This window comes from Balaenoptera ricei, chromosome 16 (genome assembly GCF_028023285.1).
Source record: "Balaenoptera ricei isolate mBalRic1 chromosome 16, mBalRic1.hap2, whole genome shotgun sequence".
NCBI classification, from domain to species: Eukaryota; Metazoa; Chordata; class Mammalia; order Artiodactyla; family Balaenopteridae; genus Balaenoptera; species Balaenoptera ricei.
This window is the reverse complement of record NC_082654.1, coordinates 111,229,077-111,241,774: the sequence shown is the minus strand read 5'-3', so window position 1 is coordinate 111,241,774 and position 12,698 is coordinate 111,229,077. Positions and strand designations below refer to the sequence as shown.

General features: G+C 34.6%; 1 protein-coding gene across 6 annotated transcripts in view; it reads left to right on the top strand.

The window, feature by feature from the left end:
• Positions 1–12,698, top strand: part of LYST (lysosomal trafficking regulator) — a 202,393-nt gene that overhangs the window by 130,662 nt on the left and 59,033 nt on the right. For 4 of the 6 annotated variants that reach the window (XM_059899076.1, XM_059899078.1, XM_059899075.1 and 1 more), the window contains 5 exons: positions 6,884–7,060; positions 7,636–7,712; positions 7,855–8,043; positions 11,681–11,826; positions 11,914–12,013. In XM_059899076.1, coding sequence (XP_059755059.1) covers positions 6,884–7,060; positions 7,636–7,712; positions 7,855–8,043; positions 11,681–11,826; positions 11,914–12,013 — 689 coding nt within the window. The remainder of the gene's footprint in view (positions 1–6,883; positions 7,061–7,635; positions 7,713–7,854; positions 8,044–11,680; positions 11,827–11,913; positions 12,014–12,698) is intronic. The other 2 variants (XM_059899079.1, XM_059899077.1) reach the window with 1 other exon arrangement.

Below are 12,698 nucleotides of genomic sequence, written 5' to 3'. Positions count from 1 at the left end.
TCTTACCAAATAAATATTTTCTGAGGTCTTTCTTCAGATGCTCTTTACCAGAGTCAATTTGACCTCTCTGTTTATTCCCCATTTTTTTTCCAGGGTTTAAAAAGTTCTGTATCTGAGTTCTTATAAGACCCTTTGTAGTTTGTTACTAAATCTTGAAGTGTTTTCTTTAAGAACTGTTTGGAGACTTTTTTAAGTATTATATTATCCATGAAACATCTATAGTGAATAGCTCGAACAACAGTACATATAACATATTTCAAAAATATTTACAGTAAGTTAAAATAAAAAATATTTGTTGATCATCTGGAATGATAAAATCAAAATACTTAAAGAATTTTAAAATCTATAAATTCTATCAGTTAACTAGTGATAGATGGAGAATTTAAATGGTACAACCATTCTAGACAGCTGTTCAGCAGTTTCTTATAAAATTAAACATACCCTTAACCTGTGACCCTAAAATTCCATTTTTAGGTATTTACCTAAGAGAAATTACAACATATGTCCATAAAAAGACTAGTAGAAGAGTATCCATGGCAGCCTTTTTACTAATAGCCAGAAACCGGAAATAACCCAAGTGTCTGTCACTGGGAGAATGTGTAACTAAGTTGTGATATATTTATACAGTAGACTACTATACAAGCAATAAAAAGGAACAGACTACTGATACACCCACCAATATGGTTGAAGTTCAAAATCATTGTGTCGGTGAAAGGGACAGCCAAGCACAAAAGAGTAGACATTCTGTGATTCTATTCATATGAAGCCCAAGAACAGGCAAAATTAAGATATGGTCATAGAATTCAAGCAGTAGTTGTCTCTGTGAGGAGAGGGGCAGTGAGAAGGGGAGTTGATTGGAAAGGGGCATAAGGAAACTGCCTGTGGTGATAAAAATGTGCTGCATCTTAGTTTGGGTAGTGGTTACATGGGCGTATGCAGTTGTCAGAACTCGTAGAAATGAACATTTAATGTCTATATGCTTTATTGAATGCAAATTATACCCCTATAAATAAAGTATTAGATGATATTTCAGAAAGGACAGGTATCCCTTTTATATCCCTGGGAAACTCAGATTTATCATACTAAGAACCAGAAGGTTATAGATTTGAAGTGATACTTTTAGGTGCTCTTTCCAGTATTAAGACTCTCTCAGGTGCACTAAGGGCATTGTCTTTCCTTTCCCAAGGCAGAAGCATAACTAGCCCATAGTTTCCTTCTGTGGATAATTCAAAGAGATGTTCTTTCATTGCTTTATACTTAGCAAAGCTGCTGTCCCTCTGAATCCAGCCCTGATGTTCCCACTCCTCTCCCACCAGCCTCCCTTCTCTACTGCTCCATTTCTGTTGGTGGTTTCCTTACTGCTTTCGGGTTGAAACATTGGAACTACGGTTGACTTTCTTCTCTCTTTTGAATCCATTTTATTACCAAGGCCAGTTATTTGTCTAGTCCTGCCTTTCTCTATAGTCTGCCCACCCATCCTAGTTTACACTTTCACCCCTTATGCTTGAATCACTAGAATAACCTCCTCTCCACCTCAAGACCAAAAAACTGTATCTGGTAATTTTTTTAAGGTTTATTATGGCAACATTCAAGCATACCTAAAAGTTGGGAGAAATCAGAAAAAGAACCCCACATGACATTACGCAGCTTTAATTTTTCTTTGTAGTATTTTGAAACAAATGTCAGATATCAAATCATTTTACCTGTATGTAAATACTTCAGTATGTATCTCTGACTGATAGGACTTTGTTTTAACTTATCACTCTCTGTGATTGTAACAATAATTCCTTATTATCATCTAATACCCAGTGTTTAAATTTTCCTAATTTTCTTATATTTTTTTAAATAGTTCTCTTGATTCTGGACCCAAACAGGGCCCTTATACTGCATTTGTTTGTTGTGTGCTACATCTTTTTAATCCTGGCAATTATCCTCCCCAACGCTTTTTTTTTTTAATGTCATGTATTTGTTAGTGACACTGGGTCATTTGTTCTGTAGAATTTCCCACATTCTGGATTTGGCTGATTGCATCCTTGTGGCTCTAGATCTAGAGGCTTGACTAGATTTCAGTTCTTGATTTCATATTTGCCTTTGTGCTTGGTTTTTTAAAAGAATACTTTAGTAGGAGTGCTTTCCGTTTTCCGTTACATCATGGCAGGAGGCAGAGAATGTCTGGTTGCTCTGCTCTTTGAGATGGTAGCGGCATGATTCATCCGTTATGAAGTTCATCCTCAGTCTTTAACCTAATAGTTTTAGCAGCCATCGATGATACAGCTGCCAGGATCCATTTTTTGATTAGGAGTTGCAAAATAGTGATTTCTCTACGTTTCTCATTCCACCAGCATCTATTAGCTCTGATTCTTCTATTGGGAAGAATATTCCCTTATCAGCTATTTGGCTACCCTGAAATATAGTGTGTATAGGAAAGGCAAGGTAAATGCTTGCTTCTTTCCTCTGTTTGTTTTTAGAATAATAAGTTGGTGCCCTGGCAACCTTTAATTTTTGTATTTGTTTTTATTTTTGAGGTCTTGTCATGAACTCAGGTATTTTTTTTATAAATTTAATAAGTAGTTTCACACCTTTGCAGTTATTTTTCTGTTTGATGTTCAGATTAACACCTCTGTAGATTCAAGTTGTTTTATCCTTTTAACATGGCCTTTTTAATTTTTAACAAGTTAATATGATTAACTTCCTTCCATTCTGGAGCAGAAGAATGTCCCGGGCTCATCTTGTACATTTCCTTCCCTGGGCCTGGAACCAAACTCTTCCCCCAAGAAGCCCCTATTTCCTTTTAATGAGATAATAGTATTTAGAGACTATAAAGCTAGGGACTAGGTACGTTTATTTCTATTGGGTTGTCATTTCTTCTCAGCCTTTTTAGTGAACAAAGCTAAGAATTGTGTATTTTTTTAGGAAGAAAAATAGATCATGAATTCATGATTTTCTTGGAGTTTATATTTCTTTTTATTAATGTTGATAAGCTTAATTCCTGATGACATTACCATAATTACTTATTTGCTTTATCTATCTATAAAACATTTTCAAAATAAGATGACAACATTATCACTTATAACAAACCTACTGAATGCAGTTTAAGATTTCTTGGTGGTTCTTCTGTCCTTAGGATACCATTATGGGTGTACCACGAAAATAGTGTATTGTAAAAGCATTTAAAATAATTATCTCTATTTGGTTATGCCACCAACTTGGCATCAAGTAACTAGTTAGGTTCTTTTTTTTTTTCCTTCAATTTGCTTTCTGTTTTTAGAGATTCCACTGGGTATTTATTTGTTTAATTTTGTTTTTAATTACATAAAATGTCTGCCTGGTTCCAAAATCAAAATTGTGAAACATAGCACATTCGAAGAGGTTCTAGCTTTTATCTCTATACCCTTCCCTCATTCTTTCCCTTTCCCTGTAGGTAACCATCCTTACTTGGTTTTTTAATTTCTTTTGGGCATATAAGCAAATCTGTGACACACACACACGTGTATATTATCTCCCTCACTTCTTAATACAAAGAAAGATAGTGAACCATACATATCCTTCTCACCCTACTTTCTTCAAGTAACAGTGTATCCTAGCGATCGTTCCGCAGCAGCATAGAGAGCTCTTCTCATGCCTTTTTTTTTTTTTAAACATCTTTATTGAAGTATAATTGCCTTACAATGGTGTGTTAGCTTCTGCTTTATAACAAAGTTAATCAGTTATACATATACAATATGTTCCCATATCTCTTCCCTCTTGCATCTCCCTCCCTCCCACCCTCCCCATCCCACCCCTCTAGGTGGTTACAAAGCACCGAGCTGATCTCCCTGTGCTATGCGGCTGCTTCCCACTAGCTATCTATTTTACATTTGGTAGTGTATATATGTCCATGACACTCTCTCACCCTGTCACATCTCACCCCACCCCCTCACCATATCCTCAAGTCCATTCTCTAGTAGGTCTGTGTCTTTATTCCTGTCTTGCCACTAGGTTCTTCATGGCCTTTTTTTTTTTTTTTTTTCCTTAGATTCCGTATATATGTGTTAGCATACTGTATTTGTTTTTCTCTTTCTGACTTACTTCACTCTGTATGACAGACTCTAACTCCATCCACCTCATTACAAATACCTCCATTTCATTTCTTTTTATGGCTGAGTAATATTCCATTGTATATATGTGCCACATCTTCTTTATCCATTCATCTGTCGATGGACATTTAGGTTGCTTCCATGTCCTGGCTATTGTAAATAGAGCTGCAATGAACATTTTGGTACATGACTCTTTTTGAACTATGGTTTTCTCAGGGTATATGCCCAGTAGTGGGATTGCTGGGTCGTATGGTAGTTCTATTTGTAGTTTTTTAAGGAACCTCCATACTGTTCTCCATAGTGGCTGTATCAATTTACATTCCCACCAACAGTGCAAGAGTGTTCCCTTTCCTCCACACCCTCTCCAGCATTTATTGTTTGTAGATTTTTTGATGATGGCCATTCTGACCGGTGTGAGATGATATCTCATTGTAGTTTTGATTTGCATTTCTCTAATGATTAATGATGTTGAGCATTCTTTCATGTGTCTGTTGGCAATCTGTATATCTTCTTTGGAGAAATGTCTATTTAGGTCTTCTGCCCATTTTTGGATTGGGTTGTTCGTTTTTTTGTTATTGAGCTGCATCTCATGCCTTTTTACAGCTGCCTACAAGCTGTGTTCTGTTTGTAATCTGCCTGATTTTTTTTTTTTTTTTTTAATTCTGCATGGTTTTTAAAGCCCTAAGCTTCTCTTCTACTGTTACAACTTGAGTCTGGTTAATTCTCTAGTCTATGACTCTTCCTTTTTTCAAGATAGTCCCATCTTTTCTCTTATAACCTCTTCACATCCCTGTAGTCCTACTGACAAGCTGCTTTATTCATGGTGTCCACTCAGCACACAACTCCGTCTCTCCTCCCCTTTGTCTGTCTGTATGCCCGTTCTGTCCGTTTAGGCACGTACCCACATCACGTGGTACCACCTTCAAAGCCTTCCTTCCTTTCTTTAGTCAACTCAGAACTCTTCCTTCTTGAAACTTCATTGAAAATTTTATTTTTACACATTTTAACATTTTATTATTTTCTTAGGATTTGTGTTTAATAGATTCGATTCCTTAAATCAGTTTTCTGAGAGCTGAAAACAAGACTCTGTGTGTGTGTGTCTCCAATAACACCTTTTCTAGTTCCAGGAACTACAGCCAATAAATGATTGATCAGAGGATGTTAAAATGAGATATTAGAAACAACTTCAGTGTCTAGAAAAATCACGTGTTTCTTTGGATATTCAGAATGAATAAAAACATTTCTGCTAGTTTTTCAAGATGATTTTAAAATGTCACTGAATACTAACTGAAATATTTTTAGAGTTCTATCAAGAACATTGCCTTTAAGATACACATATGAAAATATTCTAGTCAGTTACCATTTCTCTTTATTTGCCAACTTTCAGGCCTTTTACTTGCAGAGCATCTGTTCATTTTTCTCTTTTGGTCAGGTAGCAGCTGTCTCCTGACTAATTTAAAATGTTGCATTAAAATGAGCTTTGCTATTTTCATCATTGCATATGTTCATCTTATGCTTTTGCGAAATGACATGATGTGATTCAGCGTGTTAATTTAAATATCACCCAAAATGTAATAGTTTCCAAATCCATTTGTTGACTATTCACAGTTTAAAATATCATAAAGCCAAATGCAGTGATATTTGTATCAATGTAAATTTTTTAAAAAGTAAAATTATGTATGTTTCACTTGTTGGCAAAATTAATGTCTAAATATACATAGTGTACACATAACCATCAGGTGTAATATCTATGGCATGAAAGGGCCACTTAAAAAATCATGAATCAAAGTTTGGTTTAGGTTTACACTGGGAAGGACCATTGTCATTACCTTAAATAACACTCTAATTTTGTTTATAGGGTCTGTTCATAGAAGATTGGCCTAAACCAACCCTTCTCTGGACATGCACAGAACTGTGTGATGACATCTTATTGGTTTAGAGTTTTTCACCTTTTGTTCTCCCTAGGGAATAGTGAATGCTTACAAACAGATCCAAAGATACATTTTTGTTCTGGAATTTTCTCCAACGTTTATTCTCCCAGGCAGAAATTAAAGGAGAAAGAATAATCATGCATAATCCTCTTACCTTAAGGTTTAAAGGAAAGTTTTCCTTCCAGTTCAGTTCTATGAGAAGAACTAAGAATTATTTTTCTTTATCCCAGGCTTATTTTCTGTATTCCTTTAGCAAATCCTCTCCAAAATTCTTTCCCCAAAAGGTTGTGTGCTTGCTTTTTTCCTTCTTTCCTTCTTTTCTTTCCTTCCTCTTTTCTTCCTCCCTCCCCCTCCTTCCTTCCTTCCTTTCCTTCTTTTCTTCCTTTCTTTTCCTCTCTTTTTTTTTTTTACCTTTTACAATGAAAATTTTCAAGCATACTAAGAAAAATGGAGACTAGTGAATACTGTATGAATACCGTATGAATACTATATGACCATCACATAGATCTAACAATTGTTAATAATTTTTATCATATTAACATCATTTCTTTTTCTGAAGTATTTTAAAGTAAATTATGGTAATCATGACATTTTTCAAAAGACATTTTTTATGTAACCATAACAACATTATTATACCTAACAAAATTAACATGTACCCTAATGTCATCATATTACCCAACACATAATCGTTTGACAATTTCTTCAGTTGTTTCCAAAATGTCTTTTTTAGCTGATTTATTTAAACCAGATCCAACCAAATAAATCTAGCAATGTAATTTAACTTACTGTTAAATAATTTAAATGTAAGAAATAAAAATTCTTTATGACTTTAAAAATTTTTTTAATTAAAAAAAATTGTTACTTTTTTTTTTAAAGCATGGAGCCAAGTTAGTTTTGTATTTGTCAGAGTTGATACATAATCATGAAGATGAATTGACTGCGGAAGAACGAGACACAGCAGAGCTGCTTATGAGTGCTTTAAAGTTATGTGGTCATAAGTGCATCCCCCCCAGTGCATCGACAAAATCAGACCTTATTAAAGTGATTAAAGAGGTGAGTCAGTGAAAGCATAAGAAACAATTTTCTTAGGATATCCCATTGAATATAACTAAAGAATGATTGAAAGTGTTTTTTTTATTATAGAGTACCATTGATAATGAATTTGATTTTTTTTCTTTTTTTTACTTTATATTGCTTTTTTACTATGAGAGAACAAATAGGCCTGTTTTAAGGAGCCTTTTATTCTCTGTGGTCATGCTCATCCATTATCACTAGCTTTCAGGGAAGGAAAGATTTTAGTAGTGACAAGCAAGTTGAATCATCAACCTTAAGTTCTGGGTTCTTTAATGAAAAGGCAAAATAAGGAAGCAAGCAACTACGCACACCCATCGGGTTTGGCAACCCTAGTTAACTATTCCACCCTAATGTCTCTGACCCAGATTGTGTGGAAACAAAGGGGAGTTATAGCATTATTTAAGTGGTTAATGTATCTTAATATCTTGGTCTCGTGGGGACAATATTTTTTTCCTTTGTTAACTTTGTTTTAAATTTAGTTTGTTGGGCTCTGTGCCAGTGTTAAATGATAAATAATAAGTTTTATATAATATATTATTATCCATATCTTTTAGGAACAAAAGAAATATGAAACTGAAGAACATGTGAATAAAGCCAACTGGCAGAAAACAGTTAATAATAATCAGCAAAGGTAGGATTTTATGTGTTCTAAAAGCTGTGTCTTTTTAGGAACCCATTAGATTTCACATATACTGTTAGTTTTAAAGTATCATGTTTTGATATACATTTAATGTTCCACGTATGCTTAACTTATGGGCATCTTGTTTGTTTAGTCTCTTTCAGCGTCTTGATTCAAAATCAAAGGATATATCTAAAATAGCTGCGGATATCACCCAGGCAGTGTCTCTTTCCCAAGGAATTGAGAGAAAAAAGGTGATCCAGCACATCAGAGGAATGTATAAAGTGGACCTGAGTGCCAGCAGACATTGGCAGGAGCTTATTCAACAACTGACGCATGACAGGTAAGCATGAATTTTTATATATTGGTGTTATTTTCACTCCAGAGTAAAGATTCATTACATTATCTCATTAGTTTAAATATGTTTTGTTTACTCATTTGTGATTTATTTCATCTTGAAGAATAATCCTATGAGAATATTTTTTTTTAATTTTTAGGGAGAGAAAAAATAATGAGAGGGAGAGGCATTAGCTCTTCCAGAGAGAAAAATCTATATATCGGCTTTCATTTTAAAATATGATCTTTGCAAAAGAATAGAGAAATCACTGAAACAGGATAGTTGGGAAATAGACCTTTTTCTAGTTAAGACTTTAATAACACAGTTAAAAAGATGCATCACAAATAAGGAAAAGAGGGAAATTAAAGTATTATTCTCTGAATTTCATTAAGATAAATGATTAGTATGACTTCGAGGCACTAAACATTATACACTAATCATTATACACTAAAGCAAATTCCAGGTGAATGAATGAACAAAACTCAAAAAGTTTACAAAGTAGAAGAAAATAGGATATTTATCAATGGTGATGGACAGATAACTTTCTTAAGATCAAACACAATTGAAGAAACTACAAAGAAGAAATGAATGGCTTTGACCTTCACATTTTCCAGTGTATTTAACAAGCATAACCACAACAAAACATCAAGGTTTATTTTTAGCAAGTATTTCACAGAGTTAACATGTTTATGGTTTTATTTTTTTTTATTTTTTTATTTTTTAAACATCTTTATTGAAGTATAATTGCTTCACAATGGTGTGTTAGTTTCTGCTTTATAACAAAGTGAATCAGCTACACATATACACATGTTCCCATATCTCCTCCCTCCCGCATCTCCCTCCCTCCCACCCTCCCCATCCCACCCCCCCAGGCGGTCACAAAGCACCGAGCTGATCTCCCTGTGCTATGTGGCTGCTTCCCACTAGCTATCTATTTTACATTTGGTAGTGTATATATGTCCGTGACACTCTCTCACCCTGTCACATCTCACCCCTCCCCCTCCCCATATCCTCAAGTCCATTCTTTAGTAGGTCTGTGTCTTTATTCCCATCTTGCCACTAGGTTCTTCATGACCTTTTTTTTTTTCCTTAGATTCCATATATATGTGTTAGCATACTGTATTTGTTTTTCTCTTTCTGACTTACTTCACTCTGTATGACAGACTCTAACTCCATCCACCTCATTACAAATACCTCCATTTCATTTCTTTTTATGGCTGAGTAATATTCCATTGTATATATGTGCCACATCTTATTTATCCATTCATCCGATGATGGACACTTAGGTTGCTTCCATGTCCTGGCTATTGTAAGTAGAGCTGCAGTGAACATTTTGGTACATGACTCTTTTTGAACTATGGTTTTCTCAGGATATATGCCCAGTAGTGGGATTGCTGGGTTGTATGGTAGTTCTATTTGTAGTTTTTTAAGGAACCTCCATACTGTTCTCCATAGTGGCTGTATCAATTTACATTCCCACCAACAGTGCAAGAGTGTTCCCTTTTCTCCACACCCTCTCCAGCATTTATTGTTTGTAGATTTTTTGATGATGGCCATTCTGACCGGTGTGAGATGATACCTCATTGTAGTTTTGATTTGCATTTCTCTAATGATTAATGATGTTGAGCATTCTTTCATGTGTCTGTTGGCCATCTGTATATCTTCTTTGGAGAAATGTCTATTTAGGTCTTCTGCCCATTTTTGGATTGGGTTGTTTGTTGTTTTGTTATTGAGCTGCATGAGCTGCTTGTAAATCTTGGAGATTAATCCTTTGTCAGTTGCTTCATTTGCAAATATTTTCTCCCATTCTGAGGGTTGTCTTTTGGTCTTGTTTATGGTTTCCTTTGCTGTGCAAAAGCTTTTAAGTTTCATTAGGTCCCATTTGTTTATTTGTGTTTTTATTTCCATTTCTGTAGGAGCTGGGTCAAAAAGGATCTTGCTGTGATTTATGTCATAGACTGTTCTGCCTATGTTTTCCTCTAAGAGTTTGATAGTGTCTGGCTTTACACTTAGGTCTTTAATCCATTTTGAGTTTATTTTTGTGTATGGTGTTAGGGAGTGTTCTTATTTCATACTTTTGCATGTACCTGTCCAATTTTCCCAGCACCACTTATTGAAGAGGCTGTCTTTTCTCCACTGTATATGCTTGCCTCCTTTATCAAAGATAAGGTGACCGTAGGTGCGTGGGTTTATCTCTGGGCTTTCTATCCTGTTCCATTGATCTATATTTCTGTTTTTGTGCCAGTACCAAACTGTCTTGATTACTGTAGCTTTGTAATATAGTCTGAAGTCAGGGAGCCTGATTCCTCCAGCTCCATTTTTCGTTCTCAAGATTGCTTTGGCTATTCGGGGTCTTTTGTGTCTCCATACAAATTGTGAAATTTTTTGTTCTAGTTCTGTGAAAAATGCCAGTGGTAGTTTGATAGGGATTGCATTGAATCTGTAGATTGCTTTGGGTAGTAGATATGGTTTTAAAAATGCATAAAGATTTGAAAATAAAATATCAAGGTCCCAAAAGTTTGAATAAGCAAAAGACATGAATATACTCTTCACATAAGACAAATAGAATTAATAAACAGATGGGAAAATATTGACTATTGCTAGAAGCTGATTTAAAACCTTTAGTTACCATATTTTACCTTTTATGTTACAAAAAAAAGTTTTTTTAGGTGCTAATCTCCACAGCAGGAAGAAATGTATCTTAGCCCTTGGTCAGAGGTTTGGTGGCATTGAACACTTTGACATGTGTCAGGATCCCTACAAACATTTTATTTCCAGTTCCAGTTATCCTGTTTTAGTGATTCTGTCCTAAGGAAAATATTCAAAATACGGAAAAGCAATAAGCATAAAGGTTTTCATCTCTGCATTATTTGTTAATGAGTGAATTGGAAACAACTTAAATATATAATAATAGTAATAGAGTTAAATACATTATTATGCATCCACTCAGTATAACATTAGCCATTTACAATGGTAATAATAAAGACTATACTGTGTTCAGTGAAAAAAGGCAGGATATAGAAATGTGTATACATAATTTTAACTGCAATTTTAAAAACTGAAAGAAAGTAATCACTACCAGTATTTTGGTATGTTTGGGGTAGTGGGATTAAGGGTAATTTTTTTTTCTCTTATCTATTTCTAAAAATGTATTTAATATGGTTCTACTATTTCCTTTCATTTAAAATATTAATTTACTTTAAAACATTTTAAGAAATGTGATTACTACAAAAGTGAACTCATTTTATTTGTTATATTAGATAATAGGCAAAATGGGAAATGAAGAAAATTAATTTGGAAAATTGATTTTTTTCTTTAGTTAACCATACTAAGTCTAATATATTGCTAAAGCATACATAGTAGTCATGCTATATCTTTTTTAAAATTTAATAGATACAAGAAATTGGTAGCAGCGCTTGCCTCGAGGCAGGGACACAGGGACTCCAGAGCAGAGGGATACTTTTTTTTTTAATGTTACTCTTTTGTACAATGTGTATGCATAGCCTAGTCTAATTATATAACTGGTTGGGATTTTTCAATTGCATAGATAAATTTTGATTTATTTATTCAGTTTCTATAATTTTTTTTTTCAAACTGCAAATACTTCAGGTTACCACTTAAAATCTTTTCTTTTCACTTGCAGAGCAGTCTGGTATGACCCCATCTACTATCCAACTTCATGGCAGTTGGATCCAACAGAAGGGCCAAATCGAGAGAGAAGGCGCTTACAGAGATGTTACTTAACTATTCCAAATAAGTATCTCCTTAGGGATAGACAAAAATCAGAAGGTGATAGTGGCTTCTTGACTCAACATGTAAATATAGCAGATTAACTATGGGCATTACACAAAGATAATAATGTCCTTTTTTCCTCAGCAGATGTGGTCAAACCACCACTCTCTTACCTATTTGAAGACAAAACTCATTCTTCTTTCTCTTCTACTGTAAAGGACAAAGCTGCAAGTGAGTCTATAAGGTAAATTTGAATCCATAAGACATTTTCTGTTTTGTTGAAAGTGTTAAAGACTTTAATAGTCTATTGTTGCGCTTATGTAATATTTATTTTAGATAATATTTATTTAGATAATGCCGTGGTTTGGGGAAAGATCCCAAACATGGCTCAAAGAGAAGACAAAGCTGAATGGCCAGAATCCAAAAGGAACAGACATTTTTGTTAGGGAGGATTCATTGGACTTCAGCCATCATGCTCTGGCCCTTGGTTGCATGCATATATTTTTGTAGTTGATTTTTCTAACAGCTCTGTGAAATAGATAGCGCTGCTGGTGGCATCGCAAGAGGCAATCTAGTGTATTGATTAAAGGTTCAAATCCTAGTTCCTCCTCTTACTAGCCATCTGATCTTAGCCTCTCTCTGTCTCAGTTTCCTCATCTGTTACATGAGGAAGATAAGTCATAGCACTATTCAGTGGGTCAGTATGGTAACTATTGATAGTCTTATCATTATTGTTGTGGTCGAGGTTGTTATGATGCCCATTGTATAGATAAAAAACTGCGAGACTCAAAGATAATTGACTTGACTAAAGAATAGAGGAACTTTTCTGACTCTGAAGCCCCCCTTTTTCCTAGAATGCTAAGCTTCTTTTCTGTGTTTGAAATATCAGAGCCATGAACCAATGTTTGCTTATTTACTGGAAAATATAA